The following is a 27,493-nucleotide window of genomic DNA, read 5'->3' on the forward strand; positions in this document are numbered from 1 at the left end:
GTTATGGACAGAAGGGTGGGCATCAGTCAATTCGAAGACAGTAAGTAGAAAAAGCCAGGCCTGAGGTTGGCCGCTCACCCTCACAGCCCTCTCAGAAACTGGCCACTTCACTGGGTTCCTCTGGATTGGGGGTGAGGGGAACGTTCTTTCAAATCCCTCAGCGAATTTTCTGAGGTCTTTTGTCTCAGGAAACAGGGCATTCCCTCCCTGGCCTACATTTATTCAGAGATTTTTTCAGAAGAGGTCATCTTGGGGTAGAAGTGGGCATGAACATGAGTCCATTTGGGCAGCAGTGGACCAGAACCGCACTCCCCCTTGTCTTCCATAGATCAAGGACACCTTCCTGAGGACTTACACGGACGCCATGCAGAATTACAATGGCAACGATGAGAGGAGCCGGGCGGTGGATCACGTGCAGCGCAGCGTAAGTCCCAGGGAAGGAGACTGGGCTGGCCACCGCCCGTGACGTCAGGCCTTCGTCCTGGAGGGCTGCTGGGGGTGGGGGGCCGTCAGCCTTTGCTCTTGACTCTCGCTCTCCGGTCCTGTGTCCAAGAGTTCACACCCAGCACTGGTCCAGGGGCCAGTTATCCGGGCCATTGGTATCAAGAGGGCCCCCTGCCTGTGGCTTGCGTTTCGTCAGTATGAATTAGGAACACCCCAAGGAAAGCTAGCTTGCCCTGAAAATCTGAAGCCTCGGAAAGGAGACAGTGGGTGTAGGCAGCCTTGCTGAGCATTCTGGAAGTGGTGTGTATAGGCTGGGTAGAGAGCTCAGATGAGCCGTGTTTACCGGCATGGGCGGTGTAGTGGGGTGGGCAGGGGGCCTAGGAGAAGCCGAGGGTCTGGCGGGAGTGGGAAGGCCCTAGGCTGCCTGATGCTTGGCAGAGGAGATGAGGAAAATGGCGGTCTCGTGCCTGGAGGTGCTCAGGGGGCAGGTGCCGGTGCTCAAGCTGATGGCCCATCTGGGGCACCCGGGGAAGTTTTGGGTTTGGGGTGTTTTTTGCGTGTTTTGTTTTGTTACTTCAGAAGCAGTATTTTTTTTTTCTTTTTGGTATTTTGATAAAAATTTAAACTTAACCAAAAAGTTGCTAGAAGAATGTAAGGAACTAGCTACCTTTTACCCAGTCACTAATCCATTTCCACTTTTGCCCCATTTCCTTGAATACTCTTTATGCCTGGGGTTGGCACCTCTTTTATGGAAAGGGTCATATGGTAATTAGGCTCTGAGTGTGGTACAGTCTCTGTCACAGCCACGCGGCTCTGCTCTTATGGCACAGAAGCGGCCATATTGTGTAAATGGGCAGGCGTGGCTGTGTCTCAGTGAAACTTGATTTACAAAATCAGGCAGCTGGTGGGCTGTAGTTTACCAACAACAGCTCTCTCTTCCTCTGTGTACATCATTCTCCACCCTAAACCATTACTTACCAGTAGAGATCTTGTAGATCTGTAAGGTCTAAAAAGAGCTTTTTAGTTTTGTTAATGTTTATTTATTTTTGCGAGAGCGTGACCACGAGAGGGGGAGGGGCAGAGAGAGAGGGAGACAGAGGATCTGAAGCGGGCTTTGCACTGACAGCGGAGTCCGGACTCATGAGCCGTGAGATCGTGACCTGAGCCGAAGTCGGCCGCTTAACCGACTGAGCCACCCAGGCACCCCTAAAAAGAGATTTTTAAAACCATTTTTGTCTCGGCTTCCCCATCAGTATCCTGATTTAGTTGATCTGTACCTTCACTAGCACCCAACTATTGATTTTGATGCTGATCCAGGCCAGAGAACCTACTGCTTTGCTTTGTGGACTTGGTAAGGAAGCCAACACAAAACGCAATCTAGGATTGACTTCCTTTTTCTCAGTCCAGTTGAGCCTCCCGGTGAATATAATAGTTAAATGGAGTCTCAGCTCATCTGTACTCACCAAAGCTGTGCCTGTTCACTCAGGGCCTCGGCCCGTGTTTCTCTTCTAAACGGTGCAGGGTCGTGAGGGATGAGACCGCTATGTCTTTGACCTGCACCCTTTGGCTCTTCCCCTCCCCCGTTAACAGCTGAGCTGCTGTGGCGTGCAGAACTACACCAACTGGAGCACCAGCCCCTACTTCCTGGAGCGCGGCATCCCCCTGAGTTGCTGCATGAACGAAACCGACTGCAATTCCCAGGATCTACACAATCTGACTGTGGCGGCCACCAAAGTTAACCAGAAGGTACACTTCCTGTCAGCCCTGACGGGATCCGTGGTGAATGTTTGGGGGAGGGCTTTTTGTTGTTGTTTCTACGGAACTGTGACGAGCGGGTTAGAAATGTAGTCCAGGAGAGAGTGCGGGATCTTTCTGCGCAGCCCTTTATTGCCTGGGAGAGTGAGCTGTGAGTCAGCAAGAAGCTACCAGGCGTAGTTAGGGAGGTTTAGCTACGGTTCCTCTTCACCCTGGTGCGGATGTCAGACAGGGAATGTTGCCTTTCTTCTTTCTGGCTGTCTTTCTTCTGCTTAATCTACCTTCTAAACATGGAATTATTCACAGCTGGGTGCCAGTCCTTAGCAGGAAGGGGGACTAGAGTTGACAGACAACATCTGCTCCTGCCAGGAGGGTGGCCTTTATTTTAGGGCGTTCTCGGCTCTAGGAAAAGAAATCAGCAACTCCGCTTCAACTCACTGTCAGAATCCTGACTCCCAAAGAAATCAGAGAGAGGGAGAGGGAGAGAGAGAGAGAGAGGAAAAGACAGGCTAAAAGAAATCTGCAAGGTAGCATGTACTAAAAATGAAGGAAATAAAATTTCAGTAGTCAGAGAAAAAAGGAAGACCAATTCTGTATCCCACTTCACAGAGAATATGATGAAGGCATGATAAAACTGTGTGAAGGGGGTCTGTGTTCTTAAATGTTTAGAGAAATTCCAGATAAAAAATATGTTTTGGTAAAACAGAAGGGAGGGGGAAAAAACGCCCTATTGTTGACTTTACCTGCTGTTCCGCAGCCATCGGGTAAATTATCTTTTCTTACTAAGATAAAATTCTGTTCTTGCAAGGTCTTCAAAACTTGATGTGATCTGGGCCAACTACTGAATAATTCATAGAAGATAGCCATGTTCTCAAGATTAGAATGTTAAGAAATGGTTTCTATATTTTACCCATTTAATGTTGGTATTTGTAGCATAAATGCTACAGAGCATTGTTGCCATTCTAGAAGCTCATTCTGTCATTCTGGGCTTATCGCTTGCTACTGGTGTCGTGAGGTTAAGATGTTCAGTACTGACTGCTTCCACTTCCTGTCTTAGCTCAGAGGACATCTGCTCCTACTGGAATTTTCTTATGAATCCAAAGCGTGAGGCTTCCTTTGCCTCTCATCAGTAAGGTGACTTCTGGTTTCCTTGTGGACATCCCCACTGAGCCCCCATAGATGTTGTTATGCTGCCATTTTACGAAGCGCCGAGCATACCCAGCTGCAGTGGACGCTCCAATTTATAAAAGATAAGAAATGCTTTTGGCTGTGAGACGTTGGCATAGCAAAGTCTCAGGAGGTCGTTTGTTGAAGCAGGCAGCCATCAACCTGGATAAAGTCTTCCATTACAGCGAAATTTCCTTTGTGAAAGGTGGAGATCTACAAGTCAGGAAGGAGCATGGGCTCTGGAGTCAGACTCCAGTTTAAATTCTGGCTCAGCCACTTGCTGGTTGTGCAGCCCTGATCGAGTGACTTACCCTTTCTCCGTCTTCTTTTTCGCATCAGTAAAAGGGAGATAATCATCCCCCCCACCTAGGATTGATACGAGGATTGAGTGACATAAAGTATCTAAAGCACAGTGCCTAGCCCAGAGTATAGACAAGAGAAACGTGAACTGCGATGTTAAATGTTAACTGTGACGTAAACATCACCCTGATGATGGTGAGGTCTGTCTTCTACTACACCACACCGTGTCCTTTATTAGGAAAGATACCGCAGGGCCCCGGCTGGAGGGTCTTTTGTTACTATTCAAAAGCCAGTTGAGAGCCGTAGCCTATAGTGCATCTCTGTGATCCTTAGAAAGAAAGATAGGGTAACATTTTTTCCATTTCATTGATAACCTACAAATTGACCTCACTCCCTGCCTCCCCACCCCACCTCCTGCCCCCATCCTGCTTTACGTTTTCTTGGCCACCTCAAATACCTGGAAAAGGTGCTTAATTCCTCCGACCTGGCTTTCTCCGTGGAGAAAAAGTGAGTGAAAACTGAAATTTGTCTACTAAGTCTTATTAGATATTCCCATTCAATGCCCACACGAACCACTGAGATAAGTTCTTGGGTCTGAGGCTCAGATACCCCACCTATAAGAGGCAGGAGATGGGGACGACGTGAAGATACTAATAGTAGATACTTATAAGTGTTAGCCACCCCCCAGCTCCCTCCCCCGGGAGGCTTAACTACTGCCACATTGTAGTTCTATGGAATCCTGTTGTCTAGATTAAATATATTCTAAATCCCTGTAGATCTTTTGGTGTCTTGAACCCTATGCTTTAATAGCACAGAAGGATGACTCTTGGCTCTTTCCTGGCAGCCTGAGAAACCTACCTTGTACAAATAATGGGCAGAGAGCAGGGGGGAGGTGAGAACAGTTAAACAGGATGTTTATTGTTTTGTGTGAGGGATGGACTTTATTTTGGTTTTGTTAGCAGGATGTTGAGATAGCTGCAGGTTCACATGGCTAAACAGCATTGACTGAGCCCCTACTCCATAGGAATTCTTGACCTTTTTTAAGAACAAGAGGAAGTGAGGGGCGCCTGGGTGGCGCAGTCGGTTAAGCGTCCGACTTCAGCCAGGTCACGATCTCGCGGTCCGGGAGTTCGAGCCCCGCGTCAGGCTCTGGGCTGATGGCTCAGAGCCTGGAGCCTGTTTCCGATTCTGTGTCTCCCTCTCTCTCTGCCCCTCTCCCGTTCATGCTCTGTCTCTCTCTGTCCCAAAAATGAATAAACGTTGAAAAAAAAATTAAAAAAAAAAAAAGAACAAGAGGAAGTGAGATGGTTATTCTGGTTGGCCGCTACTGATACACCTCTTCCCAGAACCTGCCTGGGACGAGCTGTCTACTCCTCATATCAAACATCTGCCACTGACAGCTGTTTCCCACTGGCGACTGTGTTGATTTCGACATGCTGAGAGGGCAAGCAAATGACCTATTCTGTTTCTGGATGTTTCCTAGGACACTTAGCAGGTCTCTGTAGATTTATCTCACAGCTGGACCACCAGGCTTTCATTTTAGGAAATTAAAAGGGATTGTTGTGGGCAGGTAAGATCACGGTGTAGTGGGGACCATGGCGTGGGATACAAACACGGCCTGTGTTCTAATACCACAGCAGTCCTTGTGGTCTGCAGGTCTGTGCTGAGATCTGGGGGATGGGCCTGTGGGTCCACGTGGTGAGTAACGGAGATGAGTCTAGAGATGGAAAGCATTTATTTCCGCCTTGCCCTTCCTTACACTGTGGAGACAACAACAAAAAAAGCGAAATCAGTTCCATCCTTCTCATTTTAAGTAACCCTCCCTCTGATAGGCTTCATTAATTTGCTTTCTTCTGTGGAGTGAAAAACCATGTGAGAACTTTTCTTCTAGAATAGTACTCCTCAAGCTTTAAAGGGCATATGAAACATCTGGAGATATTGGTCACATTCATTAAAATTCATTAAAAATGAATAACCTGGGGATTTGGCAGATTCTGGAGTCTGGAGCGAGACCTCAGATTCTGCATTTCTAGCAAACTCTCAGGTGATGGTTGCTGTTGCTGCCCCTGGAAGAGCCCTACTTTGAGAAGCAAGGTTTGGAGAGAACGATTTTGTCACAATTGCCCTAATGGCGGGAACCTCATTTTTTTGGTTTCGCTTGCTGATGTGGCGTGGGCTTATCAAAAATGTGATTGATTGTGGAATCTCCTACAACAGAATAGAAATCATGCATTAGCAAAATGCAGAATCCAAGTTCATAGGAAAAATATCTATGCCAAAATATATTGCAGAGTAAGAAACTCACCCACCTTGCTTCTCTCTGGTTTGTATGGTTGGGTTTGTGTTTTCATGTTTTGAGCTGACCTAACACTGGTGTTGGACTGAACTTCATTCCTCCACCCCACCGTCACTGGCCTGGAGAAGATACGGTCATGACGGCCACCTCAGCAAAGCTCGGTCTTAGTTGCTACCATTTGGCAAAGTGTTCAAATATCCATCTCTCTTCTTTTCTCGCCTTGAATTCTTCCTAACCCAACCTGTTCTCCCTTCCACCACCTTTTGAAAAGTAGTTTGGTTTTATACTTCCACTAGTAAAAATGAAATCAGCAAGCAATCTTCTACAATAAAGAGAGAATCAATTTGCAGAACTCCTCATAAGCAGTCATATATCTCCTTTCCCACCCGCCCCCAGCCTTCAAATTTGCGTCAGCTAACCAAGAAGTGTAGTTTTCCCATTGCATCGAAAACGTGTCAAGGGCACCGGGGTGGCTCAGTCAGTTAAGAATCCGACTTCAGCTCAGGTCATGATCTTACGGTTCGTAGGTTCGAGCCCCGCGTCGGGCTCTGTGCTGTCAATACAGCTCTTGTCCCCCTCTCTCTTCCCCTGGCTGGCTGGCTGGCTCTCTCTCTCTCTAAAAAATAAATACACATAAAAAAAGGAAACATGTTAAAGCACTGCTGCTACATTAATGTACTTCTCTGCAGACAGACTAAGGCTACATAAAATATCACTCATTAGAAGGTACAGCATTGGTGGAATTTTCGTAAGTTACAAGAACTATTACAGTGTTAAATTTTGAGTTTAAATATGGGAGACTTTTTTTTTGTTCTTCAGATATTATTACAATTTAGTGTGTCTTTCTTGATAAGCAAGAATCCTTTTTGCCCCCTTTTGAAATCAATGTCTTGATTTTTGCAGACTTTAGACATTTAAGTAGAAGCCCTCTCTCAGAAAACTGGAAAAAGACCATGTCTTCTGAGTCTGTTATGTCAGTTCAGAAATCTAGGTTGATGTGGTCCAGTTTCAAATAAATATACACACACACGCATGCATGCACACGGGCACACGCACACACAGAGTTCAACCTGTTGGGTACTTAACAGGAAGAGTCCACTTTCGCCTTTGCATTATGGGCGATACACAAACTGTGGTGCTTGCCACCTAGACTAGGTTGATAAAATGTAATCCTGAAAAACAACAGTGAAAAAACTTGTTCAGCAGCATTGTTGAACTCCAGCCAGATCGTTTATTTTAAAGAAAGGTGATTCACATTATCAGTATCAAACTACCATTGAAATTGGTAAAACTTGTGTTGGTTTGAATCACGTTTGAAGATTTCATAGTACGTTATGGGGAAATTCACTTCATTTTATGGATAAAGTCAACTGACTCCAGAAATGGGAAGTGACTTGTCCAAGGTCACATAGTAAATTTGTGGAAAAGAGGACTTTCAGACATAGGTTTTTCCCTGTTTTAAAAAAATAAAATAATGATCTCCTTAGGAAGAACCCCAAAACACCATAAAGGTGGCAGGCATTCAAACACCTTCTCTAACCAGATGATTTCACTTTATTTTTCTGAGATGTTGTCATTTGTTGTGAAAATGCTAGTAACTATGTTTGTGATGCTGAGTCTTTCCGTGCAAGGATGTGGAATGCCTTTGTATCCTTCGAGTCTGCTTCCCTACCTCTACAGCATTTGCCTCATAGATCTTACAGATTTCCTGCTATATTTAATCCTACTACGGAAACATTTCTGGCTGAAAGAATATATCTGGGACTGGCTTTAAAATAATCCAGCCAGGGGAAGAGAGGTGAGGAGCTCTAAATGAAACAAGATTGGCCACACGTTAATTGCGAGGTTAGAGAAGGAGTTACTTCGGGGTTCACTGTACTACTCTCTGTGCCTTTCTGTATGTTTGGAATTTTTCTGATTTTTTTTTTTAAGTTTGAAAAGAATGCTAATGAGAGTTCCTAGGGTGAGCTGCAGTTGTACTTGCTGACTGCGGGGTCAGAATGTTTGCTGGGAGTGTCGCAAGTTAACACAGCCCAGTCTGGCCTGGGTAAAACACATCTCTGAGGCCACCACGCTCTCTCTCTCTCTCTCTCTCTCTCTGTCTCTCTCTCTCTGTCTCTCTCTCTGTCTCTCTGTTTGCAGGGTTGTTACGATCTGGTGACCAGTTTCATGGAGACAAACATGGGGATCATCGCTGGAGTGGCTTTTGGAATCGCGTTCTCCCAGGTAGCCTGCGTCATTGTGCGGTCAGGCCTGTCCTTCCCCAGCCTCCTGCCCTGGCCTCCCTCCCTGGTCTCCGGATTCCCCTCCTGCCTCCCTGTTCCTTGGGGAAGGCTGATAGATGGGGTCAGAGCTCCTTGCTCATTAGTCCTCAGGTCATCTGTTTATTGATTTTCCGTTTTCAACTTAAATGAAGTTTTGCCATCAAGGGAATATCGGTTACAGTTCAACTAATGACTAGCTCCAGAAAACAACTTGCTTCTTCTGTAGGTCAAATGGAGGTTAACTGAACAAAGTGCTGGCTTAATTGGAGCATAAACAACTCCAAGCATCAAATGGCTGATCTGGATTTGGGGGAGGCTTTTTTTTCCTGGTTGACCTGTCCCGGTTTTGTTCTTAGTTCCCGTCGATTATGCACGAGACGTCTCCTTTTCCAGAAAGTCTACATTTAGCAAACTTCATCTTTGTGATCATTGTTTTACTCCTAAGGACTATTGGTTCTTAGAGGAAACTGAATTTTTGTATATTAAATTTTATATCCCTATATCCCCACCCAGTGTCTATAAAATAGTAGGGGAACTAATTCTGCACATGAAGTGAACAACACATACTCAAGGATGGAACAAGATTAAACTAAATCTAAAAATCTAAATCTAAAAAATTTGGCCCTCCTCCACAGGCCTCTGATCTCGCAGCCAATGATACATTGTTGCTATGATATTGCTATGGGTAGAAGGATTGGCATGTATACTCAACAACCAAATGAAAACTTTATGTATGTTTAACTCGGAATTTTTTCAGACCAACAGATCGTTTTTCTAACAAAGCCTAATTAATGTTCTCTCTCTCAGTCCTGTCTCCACCACTCTAATTTCCCCTGCCCGAATTCAATATTGGCTCTCTCAGACTATGCTTCCCTCTTCCCGACGCCCCCATACCTCCTTCCTTCCTGCCTCGTAATGCAAGTGTACTTTTTTTAGCCAAGTTTGTCCTTAAGACTTTTTTTTTAATTTATTTATTTTGAGAGAGATGGCAAGAGTGGGGAAGGGGCAGAGAGAGAGACAGAGAATCCCAAGCAGGCTCCGTGCTGTCAGCACAGAGCCCCACACCGGGCTCGATCTTACAAACTGTGAGATCATGACCTGAGCCAGAATCAAGAGACGCTCAACCAACTGAAGCATCCAGGCACCCCCATCCTTAAAACTTTGTAATTGAAATATGGCACATATAGAAAAATGCATTAATTATAGATGTGCAACTTAATAAATTAGCACAAAATGAACACACCTTTATGTTACACCTGTGTAACCTTCACTTAGATCAAAGACTAGAACATTGCCCTAGTAGTTTTTGCAAAGAGAGGGTTTAGGCTCAGGTGTGTCGAAAAGCTTTTCTTCCTCAGTGGTTACAAAATCCCGTGTGACATTTTATGTCACAAGAGCATGTGGAACCATCCAACAGGAGCGTGTGCTCCTTCCAGCAGTTTTAAAATTCTTTTACCACACTTCATTTTTTGTAGCTCAGGAAATGAATTAAACCCTCAACACACCAACACACAGACACAGAATGACACCACAAACAGTGCCAATGCGTCTCCAAAGACGTTTCGCAGAAAGTTGCTGCCCTGCCCTTTCTTCCGATTGCTATCATACTTGAGTAGTAACACTTCAGTGATGTATCTGTAATGGCCAGGGGACATTGTAGAGGCTCCAGGACGTCATGTCCGATATAGATGTGCAAGGTGCACTTGAGAGCTTGTACGTCCAGTTTACCACATGTATATGTGGTGTCAGGTTAACGCCTCCGACAGGCCAGGCTTGTGCTTGGTGACTGAGGACAGCTGTCCCGTTGGAAGAAGGGATATAGGTCTCCCCTAATGGCTATCCTAGAACCGTAAAGGAACATGATGTCAATATTCTCCATGGGGAGAAGAGAGCATCACAGAGCCTGGAATCTCATGGATAAAACCTATCATCCAAGAATATTACTGCGTAGCCATGAGGGGGCACAGGGGATTCTCCTATTTTCATTAGCGAGGTGAACCAAGTCATGAAAGATCTGATTAACACCTCGCTTCTACTTCTCTCTCATGCTTCCCTGTGGAGGGGTGTGTGGGGATTTATGCTTTAGATCAATTGCCTGATGAGCATTAAGCTGTCTGCACTAACCTTGAAGAAATCCCCAACGTGGGGATGGTCGAGTTTGTTCTGTGGCCCTCTAGGGCAGTGAGAGAGGGGCCAAAGCCCCTCAAGGAACCCCCAAACAAACTCTCTGCAGGGATTCTAGGTCTCATCAAGGTCCCACATAGTGGTTGGGATGAGAAAACAAAATATAAGGCCCGGTGGCCTTGCATAGCTAATACCATCCACCTACATGACCAGACAGGTGCAGTGGTACAAGACTTGGGGCCTGCCATGCTCAACTTGGGGCCTGGAGAAGAAGAGCCATTGCTGGCTTTCACTAGCCTGATGTGCTAGCAGCTGCAGTTTTTAATGGTGCCAGCAGCCTCGGGGCTCCTGGACGCTGGAGTTGGCTTCCAGGTACCAGTAGATCCATCCATGGCCTCTCTGGAACAGTGGTGGCCACTTACTAGATGCCTATTCAGGTAGAACCAGCAATACTGACTCTAGTCAACAACCCAGAACGGAAGCTTTAGCCACAAGTGTTCAAAATTTTGAAGATCAACGCCAGAGTAAAACTCAGCAAATGTTGGCTTGTTTAGATGAATCAGTCATGTCAGCCTATGTCTTCGCCCTCCTATACTAATGGAAGTTCTACTGAGTAGAGGCCAAAGTAGGTAGGAAAGAACAGAGCACGCTCTCATGTGCTTGCTGGCTCTCTCTTTCTCTCTCTCTGTCTTCCCCTTTCCTCACCTGCCCTCTACCTGCTCCTTGCCCTTTTCCTCACCTGCTCTTGCGACATCCATCATTCTCATCTGTCGGGACAAACTGGCCTTACCCATCTGTTGTGTCAGAAATTAAAGGTGGTATAAAGTACAAGGAAAACTAAGCCAAGTCTAGCCTTTTAATACACTGTGCAAACTTTGTCCCATTAGCCACGTTAGCTAACTTAAAGCCCTTGAGTTCTGTTTGTGGACAGCAGGAATTGGGCAGGCATTTGAGGCTTCTCTCCACAAACTTCCATTGCCTGAGCCCTCTCAAGGGAAAGCCCGCTTGTCTGGACTGGACGGGCAGGTCCCACTGCCCTAGAAATTTGTAGCAGGAGGTTGGAGTGTTTTGAGAGGGTATCTCCTCCCTGCATCTTTGAAAGCTTCTCTTTTACTCAAGAGAGCTTGGAGAGACACACACTCAAGCAGAATGTATGTGCATATTTGTGCACGAGAGAGGAGAGAGACAAGGAGGGAGAGATAGAGCGAGAGAGAAACGGAGGGAACAAAACTGGGAATATCACCTCCCCTGCTCCTAACATGGCCTGGAAGCCAAAGGTGAGGGTGTCTGGGTCTGGACACTTACTCCATTTGTGACGCCCCTTCCCACCTTGGTTGGCTTTCTGCTGTGTGTTGCAGGGGAGAAGTGGTAACTCTTCTGCATCCAATGTAAATAGACACAGGGCTTCACTAGGCTGGATTAATTCTCCACATCACAAGATGTTACAGTCCTGAGTGGGGTCGGTAGAGGCGTTTTCCAGAAGGGGGGAGACTTGAATGGCTTGCTTGAGATTAGGCTGCTCTTCTAGATCCAGGATTATAATTCTGACTTCTCTAGCTGGCCTGCTATGTCAAACCTTCGGGCCAAAGATCCCTCTTGTTCTTGCCTCAGGTGTGGCACCTAAGGGAAACTCATTGTGTGCTTTCATAATGCAAGGGTTTGAGTCTGTGGGATTGAAAGCAAGAAGGTACTCATCACAAAATACAGATCCTCCTCCTACCCATCCAGGCTCTGACCCTCACCCCTGCAGAGCCTCCCCCAGGGCCCATAGGCTGCTGGGATGATTCATTATGAACCAGGATTTCTTTTCTGGGACCTGTTGACCTCTCCCATGTAGAGGGCAAGACAAAGCTGTTGATAGCCTGGATGACACATGGCCAAAGAAAGTTAATGGAGCTATTTACTTACTCCTCTTTCAGGGCCTGAGATGGTCCCAGATAGCATTTGTACAGTTTTATGTCAAACCAGATTCCTTGGCACTTTCCCAGAGACTTGGAAGTTCTATTTAGTTTCCCACTGAAGTCATTAGCGTAAAATCTCCACAGGCATTATAAAGATCTAAGTTTTTGATCTATTGCTTGTCACTTTCTTATTAAGAAACTTTCTTATTAAGAAAGTTGCCTTGGGCACCTGGGTGGCTCAATTGCTTCAGTGTCCGACTTCGGCTCAGGCCACCATCTCACAGTTCGTGGGTTTGGGCCCAGCATCAAGCTCTGTGCTGACAGCTCGGACCCTGGAGCCTGCTTCAGATTCTGTGTCTCCCTCTCTCTCTGCCCCTCCCCTGCTCACACTCTGTCTCTCCCTCTCTCTCAAAAATAAACATTAAAAAAAAAGTTGCCTTTACAACTTTGCCATCCTCCCTCCGCCCCTCAGCTATCAGGTCTTGGGCCACATTTGGTTCCCATGGTGATGGCAGGGAGGACGCCTTTGGCCTATCTCCTCTTACATCGCTTGCCTTTGCTGACATGGGCAACCCACCCCCCAGCCCCTCTCTCCCACCTCTAGGAATGTGCCCTGTTGCTGTGATTTGCAGAGCCCCAGTGATGCAATCCACGTCCCTAGAGCTTTGCGGCACCCAGGCCGCTCAGCCATCTATGTGAGAGCGCCTTGAGAAAGCCTGGAGTCACCCTTTTGTTAAGTAGAGGGCCTTTCTTCTCTCTCCCCCCTCTCTAGTTTCTCAGTTCTTGAAGCAGCAGAACCTCCCAGAGGTTTTCATGACCCAAAAGAAAGTAGAATATAGTACCGACAAGGCAGAGAGTGGGAAAAATAAAAGGTTACCTCCAAAAATTAGACAGAGACTAAAACTCCATAGGCTGTATGATATTAGGCATTTCACCAGCCACAAGAATGGCGAGTGGTGGTTCTGGGGTCTCCGTCCTGAGGGGTTTCCAGCATAAGAGACCAGGTCTTCTTTTTTGCCTCCGTCTGGGGTTTAAAGCAGGAGTCTGTCCAAATGCCTACGTACTGTATCCTTAATACATATGAGCAGTGTGGTCCTCAAAGGCAGCCCGGAACCCCACAGAACATACCTCTGCTCTTTGAGGTGCTTTTTACATATATCTAACCTGAGAAAAAGTATCATCTAAATAAGGATGGACTTCTCCGTCTAGTGGCAAGCAAGCATTTGTCCTCCCCCTGAGTCTTCCGTGACTTTGGCTGAACAGGCTTTCTGTTATGTACCCCCCAAATCATTTGGTAATAGCTGCTATTAAGTATAGGATGCTTCCCCCCAAACCCTGACTTTCCCTTGATTGGTACTTATGGAGGTGAGAGATCAAAGTTTCTTGCAAATATGATTAAAAATGCAGTAGCAAATTTAAAATCAGTAACTCCAGGGGTGCCTGGGTGGCTCAGTCAGTTCAGCATCTGACTTTGGCTCAGGTCATGATCTCACAGTTCTTGAGTTCAAGCCCCATACTGGGCTCTGTGCTGACAGCTCAGGGCCTGGAGCCTGATTCGGGTTCTGTGTCTCCCTCTCTTTCTGCCTCTTCTCTACTTGTGTGCTCTCTCGCTCTCTCTCTCTCTCTCTCTCTCTCTCTCTCTCTGTGTGTGTGTCTCTGTCTCTGTCTCTCATAAATAATAAATGAATTAACTTAAAAATAATAATTTTTAGAATCTTTCTTTTTCCATGGGCAAACAGGAAGGTGTGTTTGTGCCCCAGAAATATACACTAAAGTAAGTTTAAAAGCAAGTAGCTTTTATTTGTGCCAATATTTTTAAAAGTTACTGTTTGTGTGAGAAGGTATGTCCAGTGCTTAAGAATGATGCTGTTCCCGTTCTGGAAAAAAAAAAAGTGGAGGCACATGCTCTATTTCCTTGAAATCAGAGATTTTGGATACAAGCAATACTTAAACACTCTAAAGAGATTTCGGGCTGTATGGCTCATGAATTGCCACAGAGGCCAGGAGCGTCGGAAAGTACTGAATTCTAGCAGCGTTGCAAACCATGAAGCGTAATGGTAACTATCGTGTTTCAAGCACACATGAGCTCAACGAGAAAACATGAAACTGATAAGCTTCACAAAGAAGGAAGAGTTTAGGAACTCGAAATCAAATGAGGAGATGCCCACTGAAAGCCCTCTCCCTCTGAAGTTTGCAAAATGAAGCAGAAAAGAACCCCCAGTAATGTGAGACGGAGGAGGTATTCTGGAAAGGACAGGGTCTAGGCCGAGCTGTAGGGGTGGGGGACAAGGAAAGGGGCTGTCCTCCTCCAGGAGAACAGGTGGAGCTCAATGTGAGTTACCAGTGTGGTTTGGGGGAAGATTCTTTCTCCTCCCCTGAGCCCGTTGTTTTATCTGGAATGTTGGGATGGTAACATTGTACAGGGAGGTGGGAAGGGTTAGAGAGCTGGATATACTCAAATATGCTATTCCTCTAATGCTCACATGTTTTTTTGGCGGAAATCTGGGTTTTAAACATTCCCACTATGTTCTGGTATGGCAATGGTCCTGGAAAATGGCAGTTCTAATGAAAAGGGACGAGCTACGAGGTTCAAAGTCCTTACAATCATTGCGGGGGGGGGGGGGGTGTAATGTGTCACTTGCCATAGAATTCTCGAGGTTACAGCCATGGTTCCTTTGGTGGTTTGGTGCCATGTGCACAGGACTGTGTATCTTGTGGCACAAAATGAGGTTGGCCAGAGCCTTGGTAGGAGGGAGGGCGAGCCCAATAAGGTGGTGGTTTTTCCTTACCTGACAGAGGCTATAGTTTTTGTATTTCACAGCATGGTTTTACTTTTGAAAGGGAAGATAAGAATCTAAGATTTCAGCAAGAGAGGTAGCCAGATGGACGGGAACCTGAACGGGTGGGTGGAAAGCCAACAGAGCAGAGGTCAACACTGGGACCTGGTGTGGGCTGCACGTGTTCCACCTGTAAGATAAGGGCAACTACCTGGACTGCGCTGAGTGCTTCTCTCACCCAGAAGCCTTGTTTAAACACAAACTCTTTATCTTTTAAGTTTATTGATTCTGAGAGGGAGGGGTAGAGAGCGAATCCCAAGCAGGCTCCTCGCTGACAGCACGGAATTCAATGCGGGGCTCAAACCCATGAACCGGGAGATCATGACCTGAGCTGAAACCAAGAGTCGGAGACACTTAACCAACTGAGCCAGCCAGGGGCCCCTTAAACACCACTTCTGGGCCCCACGCCTCAGAGTGTGGTCCCACAAGTCTGAGGTGAGGCCCTGAGAATTTGCATTTCTAACAAGGTTCCGCGGCATGCTGATGCTGCTGTCCTGGGGCCACACTTGGAGTGACACTGCGCCAGATTATCTGTAAAGGTCATTCCCACCTTTGATCCAGTAAAAAAAAAAAAAAAAAAAAAGGCCAATTGCTTAAGGAGAAGGGACTCCATGTGGCCAAGAGAAGGTGCAGGCCTCTTATCTCAAGTGCACAGTCAGGTTCCTGTCCAAAGAATGCTGATCCTGCAGAGTCAGAAATGAGAATTTTGGCTTCCAATAAGCAGAAGAGATGTGCTTGAGGATGTTTTGATGGTGTCACAGCAGCTTTTATCAGATCCACCTGTGCTACTGAAGTCAAAGTCTTGTGAGGAGGTAGGGATATCCTGCTCTCTGTTGTTGCAGAGCCCCTAAAACCTAGGAGTTGGGCCTTCAGTGTGGATGGGCTCGTTTAGGCCTAAAATATCTACGTGGTTAGAGACAAAGAGAAAACCCTGATTTCCCCTTCCCTTCCCTAACACCTCCCTCTCACGAGCCATGACTTTCTTACTGGCAAACTCACCTGGTCAAGAAGAGTGTCTCCTTGTCTCAAAGAAAGAACTGTGCTCGCGTCAGCCAGGTATGGCTGAGGGGGCATACCATGTTGAGATCTCTTCCCAGTGCATGTGTTTATAGCTTTGAATTAAATGTTGGCCTTTTTGTTAAGACCTCACGGATTCCGTGGTCCTTTAGTGTTTTCACTACGCTCCTAACACGGGAACAAATTTAAATAGTGCTTATGTGTCAAAAGTTGCTTTCAAGCGGCCAAGCAAGCTGCAGTGGGATCTTATGGCCAGTTCTAGAGCCTCCAGCTGTCCTGCCTGAGCAGCGAGACTTCCGAAGTCTTCGACCCCACTGTTGAGATCACTCTGATCTTTTTCTCTAGTGCCCTTTTCCTCACTCACATGCAAAAACCCTCAGTTGTCAAAAATTACATCCAGGGGTGGAGCCCCGTGGGTGGCTCAGTTAAGCGTCTGACTCTTGCTTTCAGCTCAGGTCATGATCTCACGGGTTCGTGAGTTCGAGCCCCAAGTGGGACTGTGTGCCGACAGTGTGGAGCTTCCTTGGGATTCTCTCTCTCTCTCTCTCTCTCTCTCTCTCTCTCTCTCTCTCCCCCTCTCTCTCCCTCCCTCCCTCCCTCCCTCCCTCCCTCCCTCTCTGCCCCGCCCCCACTCATGCGCACACACGCCTGTTCGCACGTGCTCTCTCTCTCTCTCTCTCGCAAATAAACGAACGTTTAAAAAACATTACGTCTAGAGGGTCATAGGCGTGTGTCGTTCAGTGACTTGAGACTCTGGTCTTCGTTTCTTGTTCTGGCACCAGCTGATCGGCATGCTGCTGGCCTGCTGTCTGTCCCGGTTCATCACGGCCAACCAATATGAGATGGTGTAAGGAGAAGGTGAGTGGATGTGGGGAGCGTTCAGTTTTGGGGTTCTCCCTTTGGGGCACATACTACCCTTCAAAGGGGCAAGGGTACCGCCTGGCCACTTAACTACTTGCTCGCTGGGGCACCTGTGCATGTGCTGAAACCTCGTTTCCGTGGTGCTGGGGAGGAGATGTGGTCACTGCTCTTGTGCAAAATGTAGTGCCCTTTTCAGCCTGTCACCTTCTTTTCAGTCCTTATTAATGGTGAGTCACTCACATATTTTCATTTCTCTCATAGTCTTTCAAGAACGATGGCCTAAGAGACCTGTTTTAAAAAGGAACCACGGCAATCTTTGAAAGACTTGCAAAGGATGTCAGAGCACAGTGCATAACACACCTGTCCCGCGCTCCCTAACCCCCCACCCAGCGTGCAACTGACCCGCCCACACAGTCTCTGCTCCGCCTTCCAGCCCGCATCATGTGTAGCGTTCCGTTTTGTGAAGCCCCGTGTGCCAGAGTGTAGCCAGGTTCCCTGCATCCGGTCCTAGCGGACCCCACCTGAGGCCCCGTGCGCACCAGATCCTCCACGTGTACTTGGTCCGACTGCAGCTCATTGTAGGTGACTGGTCATCCCACCATCACTGGCCCGGCCGGGCCCTGCATGTAGTGTGGAAGGCTCCTGCTAGCCCTTCATCCTGATCGATAAACGCCATACCCCTTGATGTAGATAAGCAGCTAGTCAGCTGTTCTTCTGGCTTAACCTCCTTTGGTTTGGTTTTCCCTTTACTAAGGCTCTTACTACCTTCTTCAGGCTGCCTAGGATATGTAAAGAGATACACCAGTAATTGTCCATGCGGAGAAAAAAAGCATGCGTCATGCACGAAGGGAACTGCTGAGCGTTAGGTGGCCTCCTCCTTGCTCATTATTGTTACATGCCTGGGTATGTGTAGACAGTTTAGTGCACCTATGCCTCTCGGTTGAAACCTGTATAATCCTGTTACCAAGCCGTATTGTTACTTCCTGTGAAGGAAATACTACTTCTGTTTCTCCCCAATTAATTGCTATTGTGTTATTTTACTTCTGTATATTTTCTTTGCATTGACATTACAGACATTGAGGACCTCATCGAATCAATTTAAAAATGAGTGTGAAGGGGGAACAAAGTCAAAATATTTTTAGAAGACCTTCAGAAACAATGCCTCTGTCTAGCATGCCAACAAGAATGCATTGATATTGTGAAACATTTGTGATACATGTATTAATAAATAGAATCACAACAACTTGCCTTGTTTTGTTCTTTGGTTGTTGTGTAAGTTTCTAAACACGTATTTCTATTTCATCTTGTTCCATGGGGGATTGGAGGAGGACCACCTTCCATGCTCTCACCCTACCGAAACAGCCTCGGGCAGTGTCAAAGCTGAAGGGTTAGGTTTTTTTTATGGACACTTCAGGAACTTAAAACATTTATCATGAACAGGATGTATTACTGTTGGCCGCAAAAAATAGATGCTTCGCATTATTTCAGGCTAGAAGCAGAAAGATTTCAGCAGTTTTCAAAAGTCTGAATGTCATTAAAACAAACCAACAAAAAAAGGAAATGAGCATCGATTCTCTCCTTTGTTGTTTCTAATGAGCGTGTATTTTTCCCTTTTTTCTCCTCTGGATTGAAGGAAGATAGTCTAGAGAAGAAATGACATCATACCATGCCGTCATCCCCATGCCCTGCTTTATACTAAAGTATGGAATCCTTATACTTGGTTAAAAGAACGTTTTAGCAATAGGTACAGCATATGTTATCTGCGATCTGTGTTTTCCTCCTGATGAGTCCCCTTAGGGGAAAAAAAAAACTAGTAAAATATATATTGATCCCAAAAAAGTAGATCTAAAAAGCCCCCTCTTCTCTGTAGAACAAGCTGTAATGAGGACAGAGATGGCATTCTAACCATATGCATTTATTAGCCTGAACATACATCGGTGCTTACAAAGGGCACTGCCCCACACCTTCAGATAGTTCATCTTCAGAAGATCAACGTTTTTAGGGTCCCCTGGGTGGCTCAGTCGGTTAAGCGTCAGACTTCAGCTCAGCTCATCATCTCATAGTTTGTGGGTTCGAGCCCTGCATTGGGCTCTGTGCTGACAGCTCAGAGCCTGGAGCCTGCTTGGGATTCTTTGTCTCCCTCTCTCTCTTCCCCTCCCCTGCTCACACTCTGTCTTTCTCTCTCTCTCTCAAAAATAAATAAACATTGGGGCGCCTGGGTGGCTCAGTCGGTTGAGCATCTGACTAAAGCTCAGGTCATGATCTCGCAGTTTGTGGGTTCGAGCCCCGTGTCGGGCTCTGTGCTGACAGCTCAGAGCCTGGAGCCTGCTTTGGATTCTTTGTCTCCCTCTCTCTCTGCCCCTCCCCCACTCACACTGTCTCTCTCTCTCTCTCTCTCTCTTTCAAAAATAAATAAAAGCTAAAAAAATTTTTTTAAAGGTCAACATTTTGAGACATTTAAGATCTTTCTGAGAGTTTCTTTGGGTTTTTCTCTAACTTTTTGTGTTGTATCTTAGCTCATTAATATGTGCTAAAAAAAAAGGTGCTGCTTTAGTTGCTTCAGTTTTGGTTTGCAATTTTGGTTGTATTTTATTCTAGATATTTTGCAGTTTTCTTTAGGATTTATGCACTGAATCATACAGGAATTGTTTTGTTTTGTTTTCTATGTTCTCAAATGTGTAGAGTTTGAGGCTGCATTTTTGTTCAGAACAACTCGGTTTGTGAGATAAAGATTCTCTGTTATTTGCTGAGGCTTGCTTTGTGCCCTGGTATGTGGCTCCAGTTTGTTCTGTGTGTGCTTGAAAGGGATGTATATTTTCTGATTATAGGGTGCAGAGTTTGAGTAAGGTTGTAAATATATTCAAGTAGTAAATTTTAGAACTGTTCAAATTATCTGCGTTCTTAGGAATATTTTGTCCATTTGACCTATTGGGTTCTGAGGACGATGCCCTAAAATCCCCCACCGTGACTATGGATTTTGTCGATTTTTGCTTCATGTATTTTTAAGCTATATTGTTAGGGACATGCAAGTTCATGATTATGTCTCATTGATGAATTATTTCCTTCGTCATTATCAACTGACCCTCTTTATCCCTAATTATGATTTTTTTCTTTTAAAGTTCATTTTGGCTGACGATTACAAATGTTAAGATTACTTTTCTTTTGATGAATATTTGCAAGGCTATTGCTCCAGACCCCTCTGCTTCCAGCCCTTTCTGTGTCATATTTCAGATGCATCTCTTAAACAGCATGTAGCTGCATATTTTCTTCTTTGGCTCAATATGAGAAAGTCTCAACCAAAAAGCTTAATCCAGTTATGGATTGTGATTATGGATATACAGGATTTGGTTTTATCTCTAGCACATTTGTTTCCTGTCTACATTTCTTTCTTGTTTCTCTTCCCTGCCTCTTTTTTTTTTTTTTTGGAAACTATACATTATATTTATTCTTTTAGTGGTTAATCTTAATTTCTTAATGTGTGTACTTGAAATATAAAGCTTTTTTAAAATTTTTTTAATGTTTATTGATATTTGAGAGAGAAGGAGACAGAGCACAAGTGGGGGAGGGGCAGAGAGATGGAGACAGAATCCAAAGCAGGCTCTGAGCATCTAGCTGTGAGCTGTCAGTGCAGAGCCCAACACAGGGCTCGAACTCACGAGCAGTGAGATCATGACCTGAGCCAAAGTCCGATGCTTAACTGACTGATCCACCCAGGTGCCCCGAAATATAAAATTAATCAGAATCTCTATCTTCTTCCAAAATAACACAAAGACCTTGGAGTGTGTTAATTCTAGGCACTTCTCACTTAAATTCCATGCTTCTGTTGCCTGACATTGTGTTTCTACTGTCTCCCAAAATGAATCATGACCATCACTGTTTTTAGGGTTTATTTAGATTTACCTACCTGCATACCAGTTTTTTGTTCTGTTTTATTTCTTTAACCACTGTTCCTTGCATCTCATCCTTTGGGGTTCAATTTTGGGTTTGTTTTGTTTGTTTTTTTTTTTTTTGAAGTACATGTTTGTTTGCTTATCAAGGAGTTTATTTATATGTGCTAAATTATCTCAATCTTTGAAAAATCTGCATGTCATTTGTACTCTTAAATGATAGTTTAACGGGGGCTAAAATTCTAATTTGGTAGTTGAAAGTATGCCTGGCCTTTCACTGTTATTAATAATAAGTCTAATTGGGGCGCCTGGGTGGTGGCGCAGTCAGTTAAGCGTCCGACTTCAGCCAGGTCACGATCTCACGGTCTGTGAGTTCGAGCCCCGCGTCAGGCTCTGGGCTGATGGCTCGGAGCCTGGAGCCTGTTTCCGATTCTGTGTCTCCCTCTCTCTCTTCCCCTCCCCCGTTCATGCTCTGTCTCTCTCTGTCCCAAAAATAAATAAACGTTGAAAAAAAAATAAAAAATAATAATAATAAGTCTAATTGTTCGTTTTGAGGTCATTTATCATTTCTCCCTAGTGATATCATTTCTCACTAGTTGCCATTAAGACTTTTTTGGGGTGCCTGGGTAACTCAGCTGAGTGTCTGACTTCAGCTCAGGTTATGATCCCGTGGTTCATGAGTTTGAGCCCCGCATCGGGCTCACTGCTTTCAGCGCAGAGCACGCTTCAGATCCTCTGTCCCCCTCTCTCTCTCTCAAAAAAGAAGACTTTCTTTCCCCAGCTTTATTGAGATATAATTGACATATAACATTGTGTAAGCTCAAGATGTACAGTGTGATACATGTATACATTGTGAAATGTTCACCACAATAAGGTTGGTTAACACATCCTTCACATAATTCCCAATTTTGTTATTGTCTTGGTGAGAACATTTAAGATCTACTTGCATAGAAACTTAAAAAAAAATTTTTTTTTAACATTTATTCATTCTTGAGAGACAGAGAGACAGAGCACGAGTAGGGAAGGGGCAGAGAGAGAGAGGGAAACACAGAATCCGAAGCAGGCTCCAGGCTCTGAGCTGTCAGCACAGAGCCTGACGCGGGCCTCGAACTCACAAACCATGAGATCATGACCTGAGCGGAAGTCAAACGCTTAACCGACTGAACCACCCAGGTGCCCCGAAACTTTGAAGTATACAGTACAGTATTGTTACCTCTATTCACCACGCTGTACATTACATCCTCGGAACTTACAAAAATGAAAATTTGTGCTCTTTGACCAACATGTCCCCGTTTCCTCCACCCCCCAGGACTAGGTCTTGTTCTTTTAATAGGTGTTGGAAAAGATAATTGCATGCTGATCTCCCTTGGATAGCTGAATCATGGTTAATACTGGATAGCCCGGGACATCATTGCATGTAACACCCTGGGAGAAAATAAGCATCTTAAACCTAATACAACAGTGATGCTAGCCTCGTGCTCTTGGGTTGAGTGTTTTAATGCTTTTAATTAATTGCCAACTTTTCTCTTTCTAAATCTTAATGAAAAAACGACTCACTAAATCATTGTACGACTCTCTCTTTGCCTTTGATGATCCTCTTCCATATATAATGGACTTTCTATCTTCTATGCCTCTTAGAGCCTTTCATTTTTTTTTCCCCATGTCTTTATTTCTTGGAGAGCATCCTGGATAAGTTCTTCAGTTATGTCTTCCAGTTCTCTTCTCAATTTTGTCTCATTATTTGTCATTTTCATTTTCTTTTTGAAAACTTTCTGTTCTTTTTCTTTGATGGCCTCTTCTGCCAACTTCTCATCTTGTCTCTAATACTCATCTATCATTATCCTTTCTTTCAGATATTCTAGTATCTAAAGTTTGCGGGTGCTAATCCTCTTGTATGTTATGTTTGCTGACTATTACTCATAGTAGATTGTTTTCTTGTGTTTTGAGTTTGTGTAAGTAAGCTTCTCTTCAATGAGGATTTTTGAAAATACCTTCTTATTTTGGACTAATTTTTGATTTAGGCAGGAGTTGCAATGACAATACAGAGATTTCCTGCCAGTCCTCCTAATGTCAACACCTTACATTATTCTCGTATATTTAAAAACCAGCACGGGTCCTGGTACATTGCTATTAACTGAACTCCAGACTTCATGCAGATTTCACCAATTTTGCTTCTAGTGCCCTTTTTTTTTGTGTTCAGGGACCCAATCCAGGATACCACATTACATTTAGAGAGTGGATTGGTTTTTCTGTGGTAATACCATGCCATCTGGGTTATAGAATTGTCCCTGCAGAGAGATTTTGCATGTGTTTAGCCAGGCACCCAGAAGTTTTGTTGATCCAGAACCAGATTTTGTAGTTGCTTCTCAGCTTGTGGAATCCTATACAACATAGATAGTGTAAATTTAGACTGCACACCTGTATATGCTTGTTATTTCTGTAGGTTTTTTTCTACTTTCCCCTTCACTGTATTTATGCAAGGTCATGAGATACAGATCATTGCTCAGTGTGGGCCCAAGGATATGTCTCTTGATCCCCTGTAGGGGTTCAACTCTCAAGGCATTGAGTATGTTAGGTCCAGTATCCCACCGCACCCTCTACCCTGGTCATTGATAGAACACAATTCATGAGCCTGTTGCTCTAGCTTTAAGTTTCTTTGTTTCTGTCTCTTGGTGATTCATCTTTGTCTTTAGATGTATAGTTAATGCTTTTTTTTTTTTTAACTTTTTTAAATGTTTATTCGTTTTTGAGAGATACAGAGCACAAGTGGGGGAAGGGCAGAGAGAGAGGGGGACACAGAATCTGAAGCAGGCTCCAGGCTCTGAGCTGTCAGCACAGAGCCCGACGCGGGGCTCGAACTCACGAACCTTGAATCATGACCTGAGCCAAAGTCGGATGCTTAACCGGCTGAGCCACCCAGGTGCCCCATGTATAGTTAATTCTTAAACATATTTTTTATCCAGTATTTGAGGTTCTGCCTAGTGTATATGGCTTCCTTTTCCCCCCAGTGTTTCATGTTGCCAGGACCTATACTCTGTTATCTGCAGTGTATTACATGTTGTCCCCCTGTTCTCTAACTGTTTCATTTGTAAGTAATTTCACTCACAGTTGCTTAGGATCTTTTGATAGTGTTCTTGAGGGTGAGGACAATGTCAATACTGCCTTTATATCCCCACAGTGACTAGCAAAGAAGAAAGACCATTTTAGGTTCTCAAATTGCTTTATAAATAACGAATGAATGAACTCCGAGTCCTTAAACTATGTGCCAGAAGCTGAACTGGTCCTCTGTACATATATTGTCTTAGTTTATTTTAGTTGTTCCTGGAGCCCTATTTGTTGTTTTATCTCTAGAATTCTGTGGCATTCTATTTTTGCCTCGTGTCTTGTTTTCCATTGAATGTATTACTATTTTTATCCCATGGATTTGTCATAGTTTCTCCCACTGTCCTCAATATAAATAACTTTTCATGTCTTGAGTAGTACTGGTGTGATCCAACCTGGATTCTTATTTAGATTTATAGTTATAATCCTCAGATTTTTGTTTCTTGGCGGAGGAAAAGTGGTGGCCTCTGTCTCCTAGTAGAACCTTCAAGATAACCTGCATAAATAGGCTAAGAAAGACTCGTTACCCAGTACTGATTGTCGCAGAGAGCTACCGGGCTGGGAGGAATTCATTGATCTGTGCTTGGATCCTTTTGACCCAGGATGTGTGATGTGTCCATGGAGTAATAGAATTTAATCCAAAGAAGAGTAATAGGAGACCTACTGGATTTAGACTATGGGGTATGTGGAGAAGATGTTGATTAATTTCTATGTATATAGCAGATCATGCAAGCTACTAATCTTTTTAGTAGAATAATTTGGGTTTGTACCCTTGATAGTGAAAAGGTCAACGTCACACCTTCTAGGAATACAGTTGTGCTAGTTTCCTATTTATTTATTAAACATTACCCCATCACGTAGCCATTCAAGTAACAAACATTTATTACCACAGTTTCTGTGGGATCAGGACTCCAGGTGCGGCTTGGACGGGTGCCTCTGGTTCTCAAGGTGTCTCATGAAGTTGTAATTAAGCTATTGGTTGGGGCCGTGATCTCCTTTAAAGGCTCAGCTCGGGGCAAGGTAATCAACTTCTAGCCTCATTCAGGTGATTGTTGACAGGCCTTGGTCCCTCGTCACAGGGGCCTTCCCAAGGGTTGCTCCGGCCCTCCGTAGGGGAGTTTGGCAGCTGACCTGCCCCAGGATGAGAGGTCCAAGAGAGAGGGAGTAAGAGAGAACGTTTAAGACAGAAGCCACGTTCTTACAACCTAATCTCCGAGGTGCCATGCCATCACTTCTCTAAAAGGAAGTCAGGGACTAAGTCTAGTCCATGCAGAAGGGAAAGGAGTCACACAAAGGTGTGAATGCCAGCCGGCTGGGATCATTGGGGGCCATCTGACAGGCTGCCTGGCACAACTACATTTGCTTCCCTTTGGGACTTACCGAATGACACACACAGTTAACCGAGAACAGCAACTAAACTAAGGAAGAAGGGTTCTGTACAGGTAAGTTCACACTCCACTGTCATTAACCTTTGGTGTTTTCCACTATCTTCATTTTTTCATGACTGGCCAAGGCTTGCTTTTTTTTTTTTTTTTTTTTTTTTTTCTTTTTTGCACCGCTTCCTCAAATATTTTTCTTTAGGAGTTAGAATTCCTTATGGTCAGCAAAATCAAGTTTTGCTGCAAGTTTCCAAATATATCAAAACTATTTTTCCTTATCTTGGAAGATTTTCTCATTTGTGCGTGTTTACTGTCTTTTGGGAAAAAAAATCCTAGTAATTGTCTCATTTCTGTACTGCTACACACCTCTTGGTAAAATAACCCTGAGGAGAAATCATTAAAAGTAGATGACTTGGTATTGGATTTTTAACCCTTTCTTCCATTACCTTTACTTCGTGAGGATCCTTTTAAATGATGCTTGGTGCAGCGAGAGGAGTGGAGCAGTGGGGTTGATATTGTTCTATTTGTAATTTCTTTGGTAGCAGAAAGGTTACATTTTTAAAGGGACATTGATGAACCGATAAATGAGTATGTCCAGAGTCCTCTCCAGAATAGCAAGCATCTAGAAATCATTCCAGGCTCAAAGGCACTTGTGATAGTCTGGCTGTGCAAGTTTGTGTGCAGGGGGGTGGGGCATGTTGGGGCGCTATGGCAAAGCATGGGAAATAATCTTTTTTAAGGATTGAGTCCACGAGACCTCAAGCCTGGGTCATCTGCACGCTCTCCTCCAGGGCGATTTTATCCATCCCTGTGACTTCAGTTGCCAGGTATATGCTGGTGACTTCCATCTTGATGTAGCCAGCTTACATGTGTCTCTGGAGCTACAGATCTGTTCAGTTCAGCTGTCAACGACCACTGGGCTGAAAGAATGGTGGTGACGGCAGGGAGGCCGACTCGGACAGCAAATCAAGGGAAGGTCCAGACCAATCTTGTTTGGACTAAAAGAAACAAGAACTTTTGATGGACTTTATCAATGCAATCATTTCATAGATATTTATTGAGCACCTGCTATGTGCCAGGCACACTTCTTTTTTTAAATTTTTTTTTAATGTTTGTTTATTATGAAAGACAGAGAGACTGAGTGCTAGCGGGGGAGGGGCAGAGAGAGAGGAAGACACAGAAACCAAAGCAGGCTCCAGACTGTCAGCCCAGAGCCTAATGTGGGGCTCGAACTCACAAACTGTGAGATCACGATCTGAGCCGAAGTTGGACGCCCAGCCGACTGAGCCACCCAGGTGCCCCAGCACACTTCTGAATATGGGGCTACAACGGTGACAAGACAGAGCAGGCCTTTGGCCTCGTGCGACTTAAATTTTTATGGAAGCAGGCAGGTGATAGATGTGTGAATGAACGAAATTAGTGATATATTTTAGAAAGAAAATGAAAATGGGTGAAGTTGATGACATCAAACGGTCCAACTTGCGCTATATGTTTGAATTTGTTTTTGAGCTTGGGCAGTCAGTCTCTGACACCATCTCATTGGAATTAATTTAGATGTGAGCTGAGGTCCACCTGAAGCTTTGGGTTGGGCAGTGTGCTACAGGTGGCTGCGTGGATGGATGGAAACCAGCCATTTATGGTTATGTAAGCCAGGCTGAAAACCTCCCCCCCACCACCGATAAGAACCCTGAAGACACTTCCACAAATTCAGTTAATCACTAATCAAGGTTATTCCCTTGCAAAGCAGAGCTAACTTCATACGGAAGAGCATAACAACTGTGCCCGTGTGTGCACATTTCACAAGGAGTGTGCGTGCTATAATCATGGTTGACTAGCTTCGTGGACGAGCTCTGGCCCTTCCCCTGCCGAACCACAACGTTTCTATGTGTTGTGTATTTGGGGCTTGCCGGCGAGATTGGAGTTGAAGAAAGGGTTTCATAGCTTTCAGAAGAAAGTTTGAAAATCACGGAGTTAGATCATGATGCTACACAAAATGTGGCCTAGATCAGGGGCCTATTCAGATTGGGGGGCGGGGCTTCACCAGGAGCTTGTTAGCACGTAGAATCTTATGCCCTGCCCCAAATCTGAATAGGAATCTGCATTTTAACAGGATCTCCAGGGGATGCATATTCACAAAAATTTGAGAAGTACTCATTTAG

At 44.8% G+C, this 27,493-nt stretch overlaps 1 protein-coding gene across 2 annotated transcripts in view; it reads left to right on the plus strand.

Annotated features, from left to right (window-relative positions):
* TSPAN7 (tetraspanin 7) overlaps positions 1-18,212 on the plus strand; it is a 127,323-nt gene extending 109,111 nt beyond the window's left edge. Inside the window, exons 4-8 of one of the 2 annotated variants that reach the window (XM_040468886.1) lie at positions 329-424; positions 2,035-2,190; positions 8,105-8,188; positions 16,888-16,963; positions 17,228-18,212. In XM_040468886.1, coding sequence (XP_040324820.1) covers positions 329-424; positions 2,035-2,190; positions 8,105-8,188; positions 16,888-16,956 — 405 coding nt within the window. In that variant the 3' untranslated portion in view covers positions 16,957-16,963; positions 17,228-18,212. The remainder of the gene's footprint in view (positions 1-328; positions 425-2,034; positions 2,191-8,104; positions 8,189-16,887; positions 16,964-17,227) is intronic. The other variant, XM_040468887.1, reaches the window with a different exon arrangement.
* Positions 18,213-27,493: the final 9,281 nt, after the last annotated feature.

This window comes from Herpailurus yagouaroundi, unplaced genomic scaffold (genome assembly GCF_014898765.1).
Source record: "Herpailurus yagouaroundi ecotype Mexico unplaced genomic scaffold, PumYag 67793, whole genome shotgun sequence".
Lineage (NCBI taxonomy): Eukaryota > Metazoa > Chordata > Mammalia > Carnivora > Felidae > Herpailurus > Herpailurus yagouaroundi.